This window comes from Mytilus galloprovincialis, chromosome 7 (genome assembly GCF_965363235.1).
Source record: "Mytilus galloprovincialis chromosome 7, xbMytGall1.hap1.1, whole genome shotgun sequence".
NCBI classification, from domain to species: Eukaryota; Metazoa; Mollusca; class Bivalvia; order Mytilida; family Mytilidae; genus Mytilus; species Mytilus galloprovincialis.
The window spans coordinates 15,054,882-15,075,359 of NC_134844.1; the positions used below are offsets into that span (position 1 = coordinate 15,054,882).

Below are 20,478 nucleotides of genomic sequence, written 5' to 3' on the forward strand. Positions count from 1 at the left end.
TTTAGATATTCATATTAAGATTGAACTTAAACTTAACAGGAGTCTTTCATTGGATTGATCGATTGCCGGTGTTGGGCTAATTCGTGGAGGAAGCTGACGTGCCAGGAGAAAACCATAGAACTTCAATAGGAAAATTGACGATCCTAGTCAACTTAGATTGAAATGGAGTGCTACCACATGAGCAGAGTTTGAAGTAACAAATTCAGTGTTGACTGGCTAGTGATTACAGTAGTAGAACTTCTTAGACCACTTGGCCACCCATGCCCCTTCTTTCATTGGAACAATTTGTTAAGTGCATGTTATACTTGTGAAATCTTACTTCAAATTCTACAATTTGTTGTTCTACGAAAGACTTAATATGAAACCAATAACAAGAACAAATCACAGTAGATCATCAAGGCTCTAGTAATGACAAAGAAAATCATACATGTCATCAATGAATATTTAAAAATCATCTCAGTTTGTATATTATAGCATACGCCAATTCCATTTTCATCTAAACATGCATCCGAAATTCAGGGACATTAAAAAGAAATATGCACAGATATAAACATTTGAAGAAATCAAAACTGTAGAAATAAACTGGAAAAAGAAAGTATTTAAATTGAAATTATATGAGATAAAATCTTATGAACAATATGTTATCAATGTTTCAAAAAGCCCTGTTCTGGTGTTACTGGTCTTGGCAGGCATGATTTTCTTGCTCACAAGGAAGCTATTAAATCAAGAGTTCCAAATGGTGAAGTTGAAATCATCCATTTGTAAATTTCAAGGACGCCATCACCAGTTGGTTGACTTTTATGGAATAACCGTTTCACAAATGATTTCAGATATGTTCCTTACGTTGTAACAACACTCCCCTTCCCTTACATGAATGTGACCTACCGAATGACTATTAACTGGATTTATTATAACATGAGCAACACGACGGGTGCCACATGTGGAGCAGGATCTGCTTAGCATTCCAGAGCACCTGAGATCACCCCTAGTTTTTGGTGGGATTCGTGTTGCTTATTCTTTAGTTTTCTATGTTGTGTCATTTGTACTATTGTTTGTCCTTTTCATTTTTAGCCATGGTGTTGTAAGTTTATTTTCGATTTATGAGTTTGACTGTCCCTCTGGTATCTTTCGTCCCCCTTCTATACTGAAGAGATTGTTAAGACTAATCTTGATAACCATTTGGCACACAGAAACAATAAGAAACATTTACAAAATTGGAAAAGGATTCGATCAAGCATTCTTCAGTTATTGCATTAACATAAAAAACAAATTTCAGATTGGTCAAAGGCAATAATTTCTGATAAGCAAAATTGAAAAATAGTCAAAATCAATTTTTGCTTTCCATTTTATCACAAGTAACAACAGGTTTTTAATTCAGTTTTTGCAGGACAGTTCTCTAGTTATTCAACTGAAGACTCTCAACTGTTTTCGTCACAATACAGGTACAAGACAGAATTTTTATTTATATGTAATATATTTATTCTGAATAAATTAACATACCGATGTAAGCTTAATTTTGATTGAAATTTCAATTTTAAAGTCATATGAAACTTCAAATTAAATAAAAATTAGGCATGTTTTTTTATAATTAAATGACTAGTTTATATAATAAGACTTATGTACATATACTTTTTCTCAAGAAAATTTTAAAATTAGTCAAAATTATAAAGAAAGTTACTTTTTTAATAGTTTGCTTCCAGTAAACAATTAGCCAATATGTTTTCCGTATGCAGTGAACTCAGTGTGACCTTTCATGTAAAAATCCAGTGATCACAATACGCATGGATCCGTCACTTGAATAAACTCTTATCTGATTGTACATGTTATGCATGTGCTCAATATCCATGATTCTCTGTTGATTGTTTACTATAAATGTGACAGTCTGTAAACTACGATCTCAAAACATACAATTATTTTGTTTTTTTGTGAATTCAAATATCAACCGATAACCAAAAATGCAGAACTGGATCTGCCTTTCAACAGTCTACTAAATATCCCATGTACAAACAAATCTTATCTTTGTGGGTCTGTCAAATGCTCAATGAAATCCATGCTATATAAATCTATATTATCAACAATCACAAATCAGTTTCAAGTTTACTTTGATCCTACTTATTCTACAGGTGCTTTGAGTTTTGGTTGATGAACAAATACTAACATGTATACACAATCTTAAGTTTCTTAAATCATGAATTTCATGATGAGTATAGAATATTTGATTTATTTACCCTTAACACCATGTAGTAGTATTGATCGTATGTTTAATGGGTTAAATGCCACTTGCAGTAACCCTCGTTTTATCATGACAGTTTTTGTTTTCATGAAAGAAGTCATAATACCCAGAAGAGCCACTGACCTTTGGCAGAAAAACAATAATCCTGTACAATTAATATTTGAGTTAAACACACCTCACCTGAGGGGGGCTCACACTGAAAACCCTTGAATTGGAACGAATTTAAATTTGTATAAAAAAAAACACTCTGATTCAACTAAATGGTTCTCTGAAATTGACATCAAGTTTTGTTGGCAACATATTTTTCACATGGAATAAATAAAGATTGTTTTCAAAATAGGAATTCCAATGGGAACCAGTGCTTCTACCTTCTGAAATATTTTTTTATAGAATATTGTTTGTGTTGCGTCTGCCGGATCAACATCCCTGTCAATCTTTCAGCGACTTCTGACAAAAATATGAAAAAACACTAATTTAGAAAAACATGTATTTTCATTCATTTCAAAACAATGTGACATAACACATGTACTGTATTTTCATTCAATTTCAAACCATACACATCAACAAACATACTATTGAACACATGAAAATGACTGCACTATTTAAAAGTATAAATTCATTGCATGAAAAATATCATGAAGAAAAAAATGATCATATAAATAGCATGAATAATCATATTGTATTAAATAGTTAATTCATAACTCACACAACATTCTGTCTTTCAAGAGAGAATTGCTCAATCAATGTTCCTTCAATTATTCATCATGGTATAAAATTATTAGAGTGATGCTTACTTTTTTTATTATTGAATTTACAAATAATGCAAATATAATCTTTAATAATGTCAATGCCAACTAATCCATGAAATATATTTCTGTACAACTGACTGAATTTAACAAACTCTTTTTTTTTTACTTAAAATGAAAATATTTAACTTAGTTATGATATTTATAGATTATTGTTTGTCATCTCAACGAGATTTATATTCTCGCACCAGCCGGTACAGCAAAAGTGAGAAAAGCAATCAAGCTGAGATGACAAACGATAATCTATTTATCCATATTTTACCTATCACTTTGTTGTATCAACTTTGTTTCTAAAATTGACAACGGCACTTGCACCCTTAGTTTCTAGCCATCATTTTTCATATCACTCTACTGTGCATCAGTAAGATCAAAGGAAAATTTCTACATTGGTGGAATTAAATTCTGAATTAAACCAAATAAAAAAAATTTAACAGAAACATAAAATGTGATATGGTTAGAATATAATTAGATGATAACTCCTTTAAATAACAACCTATCTTAATAATAAATTACATATTAATTATGTACAAATCATATGGAATAGCACCATGTAGTAAAGTTTGTCACCATAGAACACAACATCTAGTGAAACAAATTTTTTTTACAATATAACACTCGAAATTGACCCGACCTCTTTCCACACGGAATACAAATAATGATAGTTGGTAATCAGGTTGACTGCTTATAATGCAAAATACACACTAATAACAAGTTTTTTAAAACGAAAAATACACAATGATCGTTTCTTTATTTCCCAATGTAAATGAAACAAAAACCATTTCATACAATAAAAAGCCTTAAGGAGAGGAGCATTTGATTGCATTTATTAACATTTGATATAAGTCCATTACAACTAGATGGGGTAATACAGGACGAAATTACACACAAAAACAATTTCAAAGTTTCAATATTTGAAAATACTGTGCTGGATTGGCTTTGAATTTCAACAGGGGTTGGTAACAAATTAAAAATTGTGATATTTTCAATTAATGATTCTTTCACACGTATACAAACACACTCACACACTCACAAAAATCTTTTGAAATAAGATAAAGAAACCCTAGAACAAAAACGATGTAATTCAAATGTCTAATTGCCAAGATTTTGAAAATCACAGTTTGTTTTTATACAGAATTGTACATTATAATTATCGAATGACAGTAACAAGTACACATCACAAATACTTTTACAGTAATATCAAACTTAAACAACAAATAATAAGTCAATGGAAATACATTACAATGTAGCACATCATTTTTTTAAAGACATGCATGTAAATCATTGTTATAGATGAATATGGTCACATTTAAGGAACTTTTAATCATATACTTTTAAATGAAGAACTGTTTATCAGTTTTGCACCAAAACTGATGCGTGTTCCACTTTTATTGACAAGGTATGAGAAATTCAAAAATTTGATTGCATTTATTAACATGAAGATGTCCATTAGCCAAGCATATAAAAGATATTTGAGGCAAGTGTCAATGAGTCAAAACAAAAACACAATAAAGAGGCCAATAATTTACAAGGCTTTCACCAATTTAAAAGAGTACTTAGCATTTGAGCATAATTGAACTGTTAAAAAACTTATTTTTGAATTTTTATTTGTGTTTCTTTCAATATCATTCTGCATCAAACAATGTTCATCTCAAAAGATATATTCTACTGTATACAATTAAGATCTTTTAAACCAAATATTTAGTAGAAAAAAAAATAATATCCAATCTATTTTCATGCTTTTCTCTTCATATTAACCTCTTTTTAATGTACTGAAGAAATTATTGTTTTTCAAACTAACACATTATATAAATAATCACATAATTTTCTGTATGTAAACATTAAAATCATGGATCTAATAATCACATTCATATCTTTTCATATTACTGTATCAGTACAATTTTAAACTTTCAAATGTACGACTACAATTAAGATGCTTGTATAACTTTGATGAAATTTTTCATTGTCTCTACTGACTGTTGGGTTAATCTGTGTCTTTCTAACAACTCTTCTTTTCTTTGTCGTTGTTGCTGAAAATAGAAATAAAAAAGTTTGATGCAGAAAAACAATTAAAATAAATGGCAAAACAAAATCTTTTGAAACACATATTTAAAACATGATATGCCTTATATATCCTGTTATTTACAGTATACGAATACGAAAAACTAATAGAAAACAACTGTTTACTGAACATGATCCTCATCTGTTGAATTAACTTACAAAAGTCATTTATTATTTGTGGGTAATTTACTTGTTCAACTTCAATGTATAGATAAAAGCAATTAAGATGTCAAGAAATTCATACTGCATGTGACTTCAGAAAGAGCAAAAGCTTCCCAATAAAATCTTTAGTATTTATTTTCTATAAAACCTAAAAAAAAAAGTTATACTAGAGATATATAGATTCCTTCACTGCAACAAGTGTATTACGATATTTCTCCACTCGAGACAGTTAAATTTTATTATTTAAAGCGTGAGGCTTGCCGAGCTCTTTAAATAACAAAAATTTAACTGTCGAGAGTGGAGAAATATCGTAATACACGAGTTATAGTGTCGGAATCTGTTTCTCTAATGATTTTTATCCTTCTTTTTCAAAGATTTTCAGAAACTTATGTTCTTTATATGCGACGTCATCAGGCATGGTCGCCTTTTTTCATGAAGTTATAATAGAAAATTCAGAAGAAAACAAAACATTTAGACGTCATAATCAAATTTCGACTAATCATTTGCCGAGACCGGTTTTTTCACTAGTGAGGAGAAATATTTTTCTCACACCGGTCAGGAAATGTGAAAATAGCACAAAAATTAGAGAAATATCTGTTACTCACCATAAGACTTTCATTGAGTGATTTAGTTTTATTTGGTTATACTAGAGATATATCTGTTACTCACCATAAGACTTTCATTGAGTGATTTAGTTTTATTTGGTTATATTAGAGATATATCTGTTACTCACCATAAGACTTTCATTGAGTGATTTATTTTATTTGGTTATACTAGAGATATATCTGTTACTCACCATAAGACTTTCATTGAGTGATTTAGTTTTATTTGGTTATACTAGAGATATATCTGTTACTCACCATAAGACTTTCATTGAGTGATTTAGTTTTATTTGGTTATACTAGAGATATATCTGTTACTCACCATAAGACTTTCATTGAGTGATTTATTTTATTTGGTTATACTAGAGATATATCTGTTACTCACCATAAGACTTTCATTGAGTGATTTAGTTTTATTTGGTTATACTAGAGATATATCTGTTACTCACCATAAGACTTTCATTGAGTGATTTAGTTTTATTTTCTATCATCATTTTCTCAGCCAGTAAATCAGAACTTCTCCTTTGAAGTTTTCGTTTCTCTTCCTCTTTAGCTACAATATATATATAAACTTCATTAATGAATGTCACTGCATTTCTGTATCACCCATTGTTATTCACATAATGCTATAGTTACTTTCTTTTTTCAAACATTATTACAAAAAGTGTTATTTTTCCCCCCCTATTGTCTGTCAACTAAAATGTCAACATTTCTTGTATATCATATTGAACATAATCATATAAAAAGTTTACAGATAAAAATTGTTCCAGCAATTTTATAAAAAAATAGTATTTTTCCTAGCCATGTTAAATATTTCTTCTTTTGATTATATTGTTATTTCATTCAAACAACCGATAAAATGAATATGTCATGTATATTGTTTCTTCAGTTTTGTTAACAATTTTATTATATCCCATAATATGACCTGCCTTTGATAGAAATCAATCTTACACAAATGAATATCAGTATATCTGTTAATCTATATCAGATTGAATTGATTTCTATGATTTTATTGACTACTTACCAGTTTTGTTGGCAATAAAGTTATGTACCATAGCAAGAGTTTCAGCAGACCAGGTACCAGATTTTCCATTAGCCTGTAATAATAATTAGAGATATAAAAGTCTATTTTGCAATCTATTTTTGGTTACATTTGTGATTGATTGTTGGTTGCTTAATATCGAATGGCAAATATTTCATGCATTTTCCGGTCAATAGTTACTTGTGCTATTCATTTGAATATAAAAATTCGCTACACATACATTTGCCATAAAACTAGTTTCAAAAAATTATTTAGAATTCTTTTGGCATTTTCATGCAGTATAGACTAACCAACATGAATGTACCAGTCATGTCATACATGGGAACTCTTTCAGCTCATGACATTGTTAAGTAAACTATTTTGCAAACTTATTGTCTTGTAGTAAATAAGATTATTTATACATAAAAAAGAGTTAAAATAAGTAAGTTTGAAAAAAAGATGGGATAACAATTATGTTTTTCTAAATGAAGTGAACAACAGGAATTTGAAACTGTATCTTACATGACATTTAGGACAACTCCATCTTCCCTCTGGAATGCTGGGTAATGATGGTTCTACACAATGAATATGGTAAGCTCTATGACACGTGTCACATGGAATGAGGTTATCTACCATGCCACATTTGGAACAAGACAAGTCTCTGACTTCTTGGAACTGAAAGACAGGAAAAGTTTTTTTTTTTTAATTCTTGTTAAGGATGTACCTCTGAGGAGCCAAAAATTTCTAGAATTAAGCTTTTTTTCTTAACCTGATTTTTTGGTTTATAAGACTGTAACAAAATAATTGGTGAAGAAAAAATCATATGGTGGTGCACTTCTTTTTTTTGCTAGGGCCCTTTGAAAATGCCCAATTTTGTTGATTTTCCCATTTTTCATCATTTTTTACCTATTTTTGGGCTATTATCATAAAAAAAAATCACAGTTCCACAATTAAACTTTTTCTCATACTTTCTATAAAGATGAAGTGGACCAATCTGAATAAATTTTACTTACAAAAACTATAGGTAGGTGTTAATATAAGAAAGTTTTATCATATTTTGACGCTTTTTTGTGTAAAATTTACCATGCTGTCAATTTTATATTTTTGTGATTTTTCTCAGTTTTAGGTTGCATTTCTGTAAATATTGACAATGCAATTTCCCATAGGAACTCCTTTTACGGCTAAAACTGTACCACTTTTACTATGAAGTTTTGAAAAAAATCTTATCCTAGAATTGAAAGTTCATATGCACCACAATTTTTTTCAAAGGTCAAAATATAGGGCTGTGCGGCATATTTTCAACGTTTAGATGCCCTGAACTTCTCAGAGTTTAAACTTACACTAATTTTCTTAACTACCCCTACCTCGAATGAAAGGTTACCACAGATTTCAATGTAAACAATATGCACGTGTTTATTTACTGGTAACATTCCCAAGTTCTGTCTCTGCGATATGGAACACAGAGAGTATAACTGGGAACCAGTATGTAAACAAAATCAATTTTCTATGAATATTCAATTACTCCCCAAAAGAGGCGTGTTTTGAGAAACAGCTGTATTTACAAAGTGCAACCTATACAGACATTTATTCAAATAGAAAACTCTCTAAAATCAGTTTTTCTCACATAAATACTCATTTATCAGAATTAAAGTCTTAAAGAAATCACTGTGTATACTCTAAGTTTTTCTTTACTATACATTTTATACCCCCTCCCCTGTTTCAATTTTTTTAAAGAATTTGAAAACAAGACTTTAATTATTGCCAGCTTACCCTATTTGCATATTTTCTGATAAAAAATGCCTAAAACCTGTTAAAAACTGTTTTTATAACATATTGAAAGCATATCAGAATATCATATTTGTAATGTGAAGCAGTCAATCATTACAACATTCAAGATTATATAAAGTATCCAATCCAGCCTCTATCTCCAGTCCACATCTTACTGTATGCCTATTTGTCAATTAAAGAACACATTTTCTGCCTCAAATGGTCAATTTAGAATTCTTGTCACAACAGTATCATCTGTAACCATATATCTGACACAATTTAGCTACTATATATACTAGAAGTGTTCAAACAAAGCCATATTTGCAATAGTTGTATGTATGCAGATACCAGTCTGAATAATAAATTCACTTAAAATGTTGTAGAGATGACTGCTAACATCTGATTTTTGCATAACTTCCAAGCATAGTTATTGTTTTCTATATCAAGAACTTTAAAATCATAAATTCATAGCATTTACAAGTTAAATTATTTGTTTTATGACCTGGGGGGTAGACAATTTGCTATGTTTTTTGCCCCTGGGGCCTCAAATTTCCTAAATCATTCTGCTGTTTCTAGCAATTTGGAATATTTAGTACATATTCAGGATAGAACACACTATTGTAAGTTTTCTTGAGATATTTTTGTTTTTCTAGCTTGTATTTATTATGCCGTGGTGACAAAAAAGCAGACTTAGGTGTTGCGGCTTACTTTTGGGTTATCGAAAGGACACAAATACCCCATAAATAATATTCAGGAAGGATCTATGAGTTTCAATGACTGCGAAGAGTAAATATAAGCACTTCTTAACAATTTAACTTACAAAAATGCAAATATTATGATTTAATTTTGTATCCAGGACTTTAAGTAAACTATGCATACTGTAAACTGAATTTTTGCTGAGTCATCATATTTAAGGCCCAGGATTCTATCAATCTTCATTAAATATTTATAAAACTTCTTATTTCAGTTAATTTCTAATCTGTGAAATAAAGCAAATTTGGTTAAATTCTGAATGTTCCCCTTTTTCACCCTATATAGGTTGCATTTCTGTAAATATTGACAATGCAATTTCCCATAGGAACTCCTTTTACGGCTAAAACTGTACCACTTTTACTATGAAGTTTTGAAAAAAATCTTATCCTAGAATTGAAAGTTCATATGCACCACAATTTTTTTCAAAGGTCAAAATATAGGGCTGTGCGGCATATTTTCAACGTTTAGATGCCCTGAACTTCTCAGAGTTTAAACTTACACTAATTTTCTTAACTACCCCTACCTCGAATGAAAGGTTACCACAGATTTCAATGTAAACAATATGCACGTGTTTATTTACTGGTAACATTCCCAAGTTCTGTCTCTGCGATATGGAACACAGAGAGTATAACTGGGAACCAGTATGTAAACAAAATCAATTTTCTATGAATATTCAATTACTCCCCAAAAGAGGCGTGTTTTGAGAAACAGCTGTATTTACAAAGTGCAACCTATAAGAACAAAATGCATATTATTTCAACTTTTTTGTTATAAATGAATGAAAAAAGACATACCTAAGAAATTTAAAAAGACCAAAATGATATGGGATGTACATGATTCTTGTAAAATCATTTTTTGTATCCCTCACCCATTTTCTCAAAATTTTGGCTAAAAATACTGACTTGATTGGTCGTAAAATTTGAAAAACTGGATTACGCAAAAACCATTCATTGTAAATACACCTTTTTTCACAGATTTATGTTTGCTTATAATATTTTTAAAATTCATTGATATTTTCCACTTCTATCACATGTTTTGGAAATAATTCAAGAACGAGATTTCAATGAGACTGAACGAGACTGAAAAGTCAGAAGAATACATCCTTAAGGAGAAAAGTCTATTTTTAAAATGTTAGTATCTCAAAGGCATTACGGTAACTAAAGATTGTTAATTATGTGTTTTGACATTTCTGACTTTTCAGTTGTCTTATTTCTTCTCTCTGATACACATAATGTAATATAGCTTCAACTAACAAGAGGCTCCATTGGAACTATTGTGTTCTTTGATCTTGTCTTTATTTGTGCTATAATGCTTCTTTTGGTTGGCAGTCTTTTAATGTGGATCGATATATAGGCATCCAGCTGTAGTGTTTTTGATTTTGGGCATTTTTGATGCAGGTGGGTCCTGAGGGGCAATTCAGACACGATTTTTAAAGTGTTGTTTCCATTTAGTTTTCCTTGTATTCATACCTCCTTATGTCAGTTTTCTCTTTTTTACTCATGTTATGTTGACCACATTAATTTTAGACTGAGCAAGTTCTTTTCCTAATGATAACATTAATATATTTAAAATATCACTTACCTCAGAAGCCCCATTTTTAAAGACACCATTTTTAATGCCAGTCCAACTGTCGTTACTATCTGGTGTACTTGGATGACTATTACACGGTGAAGTACGACTTTGTTTAGGTGGTCTTCCTACAAGTTAAGAAAAAAACATCTGTAATATTTATTATGATTTACTAAATATTGGTATCTTACAATTGAATATAATTTTCGTAAATAAAATACAGCAGTATAATAAGTGTAAAAGTTATGAGAGACTAAAGCATTTATCCCAAAAGGGAATGTGCACTTCTTATTGTTCTGATTTCAGATAAAGTATCACTACAAAATTAGTGAAAACAAAATTAAATAAATAAACTGACTTAATGACTCATCAAAGTAAATTGATATTTTTAATTATAGAAAAGAAGATGTGGTATGACTGCCAATGAAACAACTCTCTACAATAGACCAAACTGCACAGAAATTAACAACTGTATGTCATTGTATAGCCTTCAACAATGAGCAATTATCTGTATAAATATACAAATTTAGCAGTTTCTGTCTATTAAAATGTAAACTTATACATACCTCTGGACCTTTTACCACCAGGAAGTGAATTCAATGTTAAACTGTTTGGTCTCTTTCTCTTTAAAATAAGACATGTTAATTATTGCATGAGATTCAAATACAGGGTTTTAAAGTCAGATAGTTGGTGTTCTACATCACTGTATACAGCTTCTGCACAAAATGCCACTTAGTATTCAATTATATGTCTCTACTTATTGTAATACATTGTATAACTTTAAATATCTTGACATTTTGTTCTTGTGCAAAATTACTGCCAATATGCTCTCACCTCATTATTTCTTCAGAGTATGAGGCATCATACAACCATCATTCAAAGATTATTAGCTTGGTTTATGGATTCATTAATAAAGGCTATATTTTTGTTCTCAATTTTACACTCCCTCTTTTGAATGTGTTTTTGATAATTAAACACAAAGTCAGCAAAAAATAATGCAACAATTCTAATGTTAATTTTTTAGTTCGTATAAATTTGGTCCAATAATATTGTGTCAAGATAACACCAACACATATCAAAAACCATAGAGAGCTACAAATGCAACAAATACAAAATATACCAATCAATATTTCTGTTTAAAATGAAGCATTCCTATTAAAACAAAATGCAAACCCAATCAAACTTTTTATTGAAAAAGTCAAAACAGATTTGAAACAATTTGGTCATAGAAAACGAAATTTTACAACAACTTATCTATGTGCAACACAATAAGCATCTAACTTTTGTAAAAAATCATTCAAACAATTGAAGGTCTCTGATTAAAAGTTACCACACTGCTTAGAGAAAAAGATTGTTTTTAAATGTTTTATGTTTGATTTTTTTGGTGGTAATGGACAAAGGGAAATAACTCTCAATATCTTTTTTTATGTCACATTTTTTGTTGTAATTTGGTATAATCTATACAAAAGAAAGATGTTTTCTGCCTCTCATTGTTTATGGTTATTTAGAAATGGGTGGTTAAGGACATACCTAACAAAAAATATAAAGATGTTGAAGTTTTTTTTTTATCTCCTTGGTTACTTACTATATCTGGTTCAAAATTATACAGTGGATTAGCTGTTGTCCTTCTTCTTCTATCATATCTTTTATTCTTCAAATTCTTCAATTCTAAAAAAAGTGTAAATCAAAAATTAAAACCTTTTCTCACATCTCAAAGATAAAAAATAAAACAACACAACTCTTTTGATTCGCTAACAAAATCTGAAATTTCAAATAAAAGACAGCAGTTTGACAGCAAAATATTTTACTTTCAGGATTGTTCTAAAATGTTATATATAATAATTGCATCGCAAATCAAAATACTGTATTTAACATAAACTCATCGGACAAAGTTGAGTTCCCACTTGAAAAAAGTCCTATCTTGATTGATATTTTTCAAAAAATATTACCATGTAACTTTATGAGTGATTTATATAAAATAAATATCATACGAACAAATGGACACACAGTGTGACAGTATCAGATTAGCAATAATGAAAAATTGCATTATTGTTTGTGATTTTGATTCACAAAAATTTTGTAGTTTTCCATAAAAATATTGATTTACATGCTAGTTACATGTAGCACTAACACAGTTAAATTATACTTACCATTTAATGCTTCCCTTGTAATAAGTTCTAGAGCACTCATAAAATTCAGTTTCTGAAAATATATTGAGAAATTCAAATACAAGTATATATTATTTCAAAATCTTTATAAACAAGAATGTGTCCCCAGTACACAGATGCCCCATCTGCACTATCAATTCTTATGTTCAGTGAACCATGAAAATGGCGGAAAATCTCTAATTTGGCATTAAAAGTAGAAAATTCATATCATAGGGAACATTTCTTCTAAGTTTCAAGTTGGACTTCAAGTTCATCAAAAACAACCATGACCAAAAACTTTAACCTGAAGCGGTACAGACAGACAGACAAACAAACAGATGAACAAACGAACAAATGGAAGAACAAACGAACAGATAGACGCACAGACCAGAAAACATAATGCCCATAAATGGGGTATAAAAACATATGCAAAATGCATACATCTATTTTGGTATTTGCTGGAACCTTTTATGCTTACTCTATTGCTAAGCAAAGATATATGCATTGCTCCTAATAATGTGCAATACTCTTACAATTCAAAACAATTATTTTTTTTTCATTTTTCTATGTCAGCAAAATAAATGATAAGATATAACACATGTAATAAGTAATAATCTAATCAATAGGATATGGATTATAAGTCATATTATCTGTAAGTAGCAAAAATGCATTAAACAATGTCATACTATTGTGAGGTGAAGGAGGAGGTGTCATCCCTAATTCCTGATAAAACACTAAATCCAGGATCTTAAAAAAATATAATCATTAATTCCTGTGTCCTGATAAGTGTAAATCCTGAATTGCCACAAAAATAATATTTAATTCTGACACCCCAACATTTTCTTGAGCCCCTTTGTTGTTTATTGTTCAATAGCTCGAACAATATTCCGCCAGCAATTTCAAAAATTCACTTTTTATGCCCCATTTATGGGCATTATATTTTCTGGTCTGTGAGTCCGTTCGTCCGTCCGTCCTTTGGTCTGTCTGTCCCATTCAGGTTAAAGTTTTTGGTCGAGGTAGTTTTTGATGAAGTTGAAGTCCAATCAATTTGAAACTTAGTGCACACTACAAAACACCCGTGATATCTTGGGTCCGTGACTGAATTGAAGTATATAACTGTGCGTAAGCCTTATTTTAGTATTGGGATTGTCATCTGATAAAGTCATGCCGATTATAAGATGCACAGTTTTCTCTGCTTTCAAAATCTTTCTGTTTGAATCCGTCAACCTGGAACTTATCAATTATTGGTAATATTAATTATTTGGAAAACAAAAGGTCCTGGAATGGAGTATTTTTTAATAAACAGCATTGTGCTATATTGGATATATATAAAATTGAATTCTTTGAATTGTCGTTTTTACCCCATGACTGCTGACAAATTGGACCTCGTTATTTTAGTATTACAGATGTTCCCTATGATATAATCTTTCTAATTTAAATGCCAAATTAGAGTTTTTACTCCATTTTCACGGTCCACTGAACATAGAAAATGATTTCAGATGGGGGGTGTGTGTACTATCAACACATTCTTGTTTTATATATCTATACTTCTAAATCTAAAGACTGTTTTTATGTTCACCTGATAAATGTATAACCGAAGACAGCTACAAGTCAAACTTATATATAAGGGTATATATACTTGATAGGGTATACTGAAAATTTCACTCCTTTACATCTAGAATGGTAAACGTGACGCCAACAAAATTCAAGCTTGTGTTTTGTGGTTATAAGCATTGCGTATAAGTTTCATAAAATTTGGTTCAGGCAAACTAAAGTAAGAGAACAGAAATCAATTTTTGGATCATATGGTTGTACGTACAAGTAAGGGACATACATACTTACAGAATAAACATGGATAAAACTCAATATGGATGGGGAATAACAATAGAAGTATGACCTCAGGAATAAAAAGTTTATATACACTAGATTCATACAATGTTGAGGTGTTTATAACCCTGCAACACATTTTAGTTGCTGCTGTGTAATTACCATTGAGACAATGACATTTGAGATATTTGTTTTAAGCCATTTATTTGATATACTAGTAATCATTGCATCTGCGTTAGGACGACACATTGTTGATTATAGGTCAATCTTTAAGAATCATACTGCCCCAGGAATAAAGTTTGAGGATAAATTTCTGGATCCGCCACTGCATTGTTAAGCACTAAGAAAGTCATTTTGCTAGTACATGGACAAACGTTATTAAATCATTTTAATAATTTGTACAGCACTTGTCTTTAGATTGATCTCGGTCATGATACACTGAACTATAATATTCTCAGAAGTAGATGATGACTCGGTTGCTTTTAAATTATACGGATGCTATGATACTAATTGTCATTAAAACATTTTTCTGTTGTCAGTTTGATACACTTCAGCATGCTGAACGAGTGACGGTCCTTATATCCACATTGGAATGTGAAACAGTTAGTATTTAGTTTAAATTAAATAACGGAATTAAAAGTTTTCAAATGATTTTTTGCATCAAAACTTTCAGATCGATGTCAGTTTGACAAAAACAATGCACTTTTCTATTTAAGCCGGTATTTACCTTTACTCATTCTTGGCGCGAGACATAAGCCAGTTAATTATTGATTATTTTATATTCTATCACCTGTGTATTGTTAAAATAAATCAAACCATTATCACTTGTCAATTATCCGACAACTTGGTCAAATGTCAACTTGTTCTCGCATACCGGACTCTTTCGTTACACTCGGGCTTTTACTTATTCAATAATAAACAGTTGTAAATATGGTACAGAGTAAAAAATAGTGTGGGAAAATGTTCATTCATAAAATATTCATGAATGAAACGCTGTCTAGCGTAGATTTCTTTTGATTTTCTCTTCAGCCAATTGCCGATCCGCAAAGTAGTGTTTGTGATACTTATTTTTAAAATGAAGTTAAATTCATCTGAATTGTCGGTGAACATTCATTCCTTTTTTATTCAAGCTGTAATCTTTTCAAAAGACTTAGAGTAGCAACTCAAAATAACCAAGAATCAGAATTCAAACACTAGTACTACATTATCTTGGAGCAGAACATTGCGATAGTCTGTCTCGCCTGTAGTTGAGGCCGACGCCTATGGAAAGTAGCTATAGCAAGCTATAGCAAATTTTCCAAAAACTTCAAAGTTTTTAATTATTGCTACATGCAAGTTATTCCAGTTCTAAGAATTTAACTTATTAATGTCTTGATTCCTGGTTAATCTACAATGTACTGTATTCAGAAATTATTGCGTGCATTTGTTATTGTGATTTTTTTTAAGAATGTACAAAAACGAGAGATTAATTATTGCTATTTCAAGAAGATACACATTAAGACAATTGTACCATATATAAAATGTGAGTTCTTATTATTGCAATTCTCACCCAGTTGCATTATTCGCAATAATAAAAACCTCACAATAATTTCAGAATTTACAGTATAGGAAAACTTGACAAACCTACCTCTTTTTCCTCTGGAGTTTGTTTTTTATCAATAGTTCTATCACCAAGATCATCAGAGGAAGGCTGCCTCTGTATTGATGACGAGGAGGACGACTTAGAACTACCCTGAAACAAGAACAATTTACATGGATTTATGGAAATGTTGTGTACAAGTTGTCACTTTAAATGTACATGTGTACATCTTATTCTACATGTTCTATGTAGAAATTTCTACAAGTATTCCAGTCTGCACCAAAAACTTTTTCAACTACTAGTCCGAAGACCAATATTCTGACATTTTTCTTATTGGTCCAAACAAAATTTTGCAAAAACTTACTAGTCCGAATGAAATTTTACTAGTCTCGGGCATCGGACTAGTGGCTAACCGTGCAGACTGGTATTCATTATTTTAAATTTACAGTATGGGTTTTTCTTATTGTTAAAGCCTGTATGGACACCTGTAGAGGTTTAAAACTTTCTCTTTTTATTGTTGGTGGACAGTCGCTCATTGGCAATGCGACCACATCTCCATAATTTCATACAACTTTTTTTTTCTTTTTTTTAAATTTCATACAACTATGATTTTTCATGTATATGTTAATATAGATGACTGTATTTATAAATACCAATATATGCAAATTTTAAATAATGTAATAAGATATTTTACGTATGAAGTTGACCTTCACTTAGGATACTGAGGTACTTGTAAAGGTGATCATGGCTGAGATTATTTTTTTTTCTGCTTACCTGTGAAGTTGACCTTGACTTTGGATACTGAGGTACTCATAAAGGTGATGATGGCTGAGATTATTTTTTTTCTGCTTACCTGTGAAGTTGACCTTGACTTTGGATACTGAGGTACTCATAAAGGTGATGATGGCTGAGATTATTTTTTTTCTGCTTACCTGTGAAGTTGACCTTGACTTTGGATACTGAGGTACTCGTAAAGGTGATGATGGCTGAGATTTATCTGTCTTTATAACTGAGCTAACCACATTTGTTACAGCTGTTTGAATCAGAGAGACAGGTAGAGGAGCTGGTAGTATCCTGGCTGGCTGGATCGGAATAACAGGGGTTGTTTGTATGTTCGTTGGCTGTGGCAAGATTTGTTGATTTATATGAGCTGGTTGTGGTAATGATGTCACCAACTGACCAATAGATTGGACAAACTGGGGCATAGCACATATTTGAGGTGAGATTGGTTGACCAATAGACTGAGCAGCAAATACAGTGGGAATGAGTTGATTGACAACAGGCTGGAGTAATAAATGAGCAGGTTGAGACATAGCGTGTGCGGCAGGTGGCACTGATGTAATAGCAATACTTGTGGCTCCAAGTGGTAGGCAAGTAGGCTGCAAGAAAATATATACATTTGATACCAACAGTGATTAAGTTATTGAAGCCAAAATTCAATTTTAGTTTAATCTTCATAGCATGTCTGTTCCATACATTGTCAAATTTGTCATATATTTATCAGATTTGAAAAGTAGCGCAAAAGAGGTAAACATAGTCTAATCTTATTAATCTTATGCCTAATGCTTCACATACATGTAGGAAAATCTTTTCAGTATATTGATGAGCTATTCTAACACTCTCTAGGAATTTAGTAATATTGCAATCTACATTGCACAAATGTAGAGTGAATTATTTCAAAATTCAATATTTGTCCTTTATCAAAAAAGATTGATACAACTAAAAATCTTTTTTTATCACTTCCTGGAAAGGTGAAAATTAAGATTTTAAGCTGAGTAGTTTCTAAAACATTAGGTATAGAAACGATATCATTCTACTGGATCCCATGTTAATCAAAGGTGTAGTTCACTGGAGGTACTCAAACTATACCAATTTCTATTGTTGTATGACGTCAGAGGAGTGAAACAAATGTGAAATTATCGGTTTTTATTTCACTGGGAAATCAATGAAATTCATTACAACCAATGTAATAATTAAAGAATAACTAATCGAAGAATTCAAATAGAGAAAAATATTCAACGAGTGACCGAACATCACATTAATTCACGAATGCGCGTGGCGCATGAGTTAATTATCAGTGTTGTTCAGTCACGAGTTGCATATTTTTCGATATTTGAATTCCTTAATTAGTTAATTTTTTTATTACATTGGCAAATGGCTTTTTTTTAAAAAGAAATTAATGTATAACATGTAAAGAACTATATTTTTTTCTACGCACTCACAATTTGTTTTGATCCGCCGTTATAGACGTCTTGACAACGCCTATTTTTGTATGATGTCAGAGAGTGAAATAACCACATTTATTTCACATGTGAAATTATCAGTTTTTATTTAACTGGGAAATCAATGTAATTCATTGCAACCAATGTAATAATTAAATTTAATGCACATGGAAATAGTAATTAATATATTAACGATCACATGATACAGGTTATATTTAACTGAGATTTACCTGAATATTCATTTGGGTTGACACTGGTGATTTCTTTGTTATAATATCTTTACGCAAACTTTGTACTATAATTCTCTGCAAAGAAATTTAAATAATTCATTTCTATTAAACAATATGCTCATTTTTTTTTTTAATTAATACTACTATTCAATTTAACAGTATTTTCCGATGCATTTACTATCTTTTAAAGTGGATTTGATGTAAGAGTTCAGATGTCATTAGCCTCATTAGGCAAATTCTATTTCAACTTCTTGTGATTTTCACACTCCTAATATGGAGAATTTAACTTTTCCAAATAAACAGTCCATTTTTTAGGAGGCAGTACCCAGTACTTTTACCCTTCTATATACAGTTTTAAATTGTCCTTTGATTTCTTCTGCCTCTTTATAAACATATAACTGTTTAATCTTGCTGTGGGATCATAGCTCCATTAAATCCTTAAGATATTTTTTGACAATTTGCTGACCCTAAGCTCGAGGTTCTTATAATTTTTTTGTGCACATATTGTCAAAAAAAGTATAGTTTTGTTACAAAGATGTTAATAAATAAACTGAAAACTATATTAAGTTAAGGTAACACTCTACAATGTGACTTTGAATAGATTTTCAAAAATAAATATCTTTTTCCTGATACAAAAAAATAATTAAAATAAAAATTTACTTTTTTTAAAATTCAAATTAAATTACCTGTTTTTCACTTAAAACTGTAATCTGTTTCTGTAAATCACGAAGTTGTGTTTTAAGCTCCACATTCTGTAAAGAAAGACATAAATTATCACTTGTATAAGTGTAACTGGAAAATGAAACTTTGTCCAACAAAAATCAATAAATACCCAAGCATATAAAATGTACAACAATGATTCAGTAAAAATACGTTAATTTCCTCACCTGTAGATCAGCCTTTATTTTAGAAACCAGGATCTGAAATTATAAAAAGTACAAAATACTAGTAAATCATATTTTAATTATTAATTTTATTGTAAATCTGTTTTTACTATCCATGATAGTGTAATGTGACGTGCGCATTCATAACCACTCATACGAAACGACACAGAAATATTGGTTATTTTTGGGAAAATACACAAATAAAACCAACGAAACAATTAATAAATAAATTCATATTCAAAGATATTCAAATAATATACAATAAAATTAATAGCAAGATAAATGTTACTCGATGCAAAATTTAATACACAACTTTCTTTTGCGATATGAAAATAAGAAAGTTGCATTTGAAAACCATTGGTTGTTTTTACCTGATGATTTTGAATAGCCGACTTTAGCTGCACTTGAATTAATTCTAGCTCTGGAGTTGTCATCATAGAATATATCGGAATCAACAGAAATATTTTACTCTGTTTTAATTATTTTTTTCCTTAAAAACAAGAAAATTACACAGAGCAACACATCACGGGCACATAACGATCACTGACCTCTTCCGTTTTGCGGAGAATGTGCTAAAGTTTCTTTAAAATTTAAATATGGTATATATAGTTCAAAAAG

The 20,478-nt window shown here is 30.4% G+C and overlaps 1 protein-coding gene across 1 annotated transcript; it reads right to left on the bottom strand.

Annotated features, from left to right (window-relative positions):
* Positions 1–2,706: 2,706 nt before the first annotated feature.
* LOC143082396 (PHD finger protein 21A-like) lies at positions 2,707–20,427 on the bottom strand. The gene is made up of 14 exons (XM_076258044.1): positions 20,232–20,427; positions 19,864–19,896; positions 19,663–19,728; positions 18,977–19,051; positions 17,457–17,903; positions 16,573–16,677; positions 13,122–13,173; positions 12,557–12,639; positions 11,538–11,595; positions 10,984–11,099; positions 7,405–7,557; positions 6,886–6,958; positions 6,311–6,414; positions 2,707–5,066 (listed from the first exon to the last, which is right to left on the bottom strand). Exons 1-14 carry the CDS (start codon positions 20,295–20,297, stop codon positions 4,965–4,967), a joined length of 1,533 nt encoding a protein of 510 aa, XP_076114159.1. The 5' UTR covers positions 20,298–20,427; the 3' UTR covers positions 2,707–4,964.
* Positions 20,428–20,478: the final 51 nt, after the last annotated feature.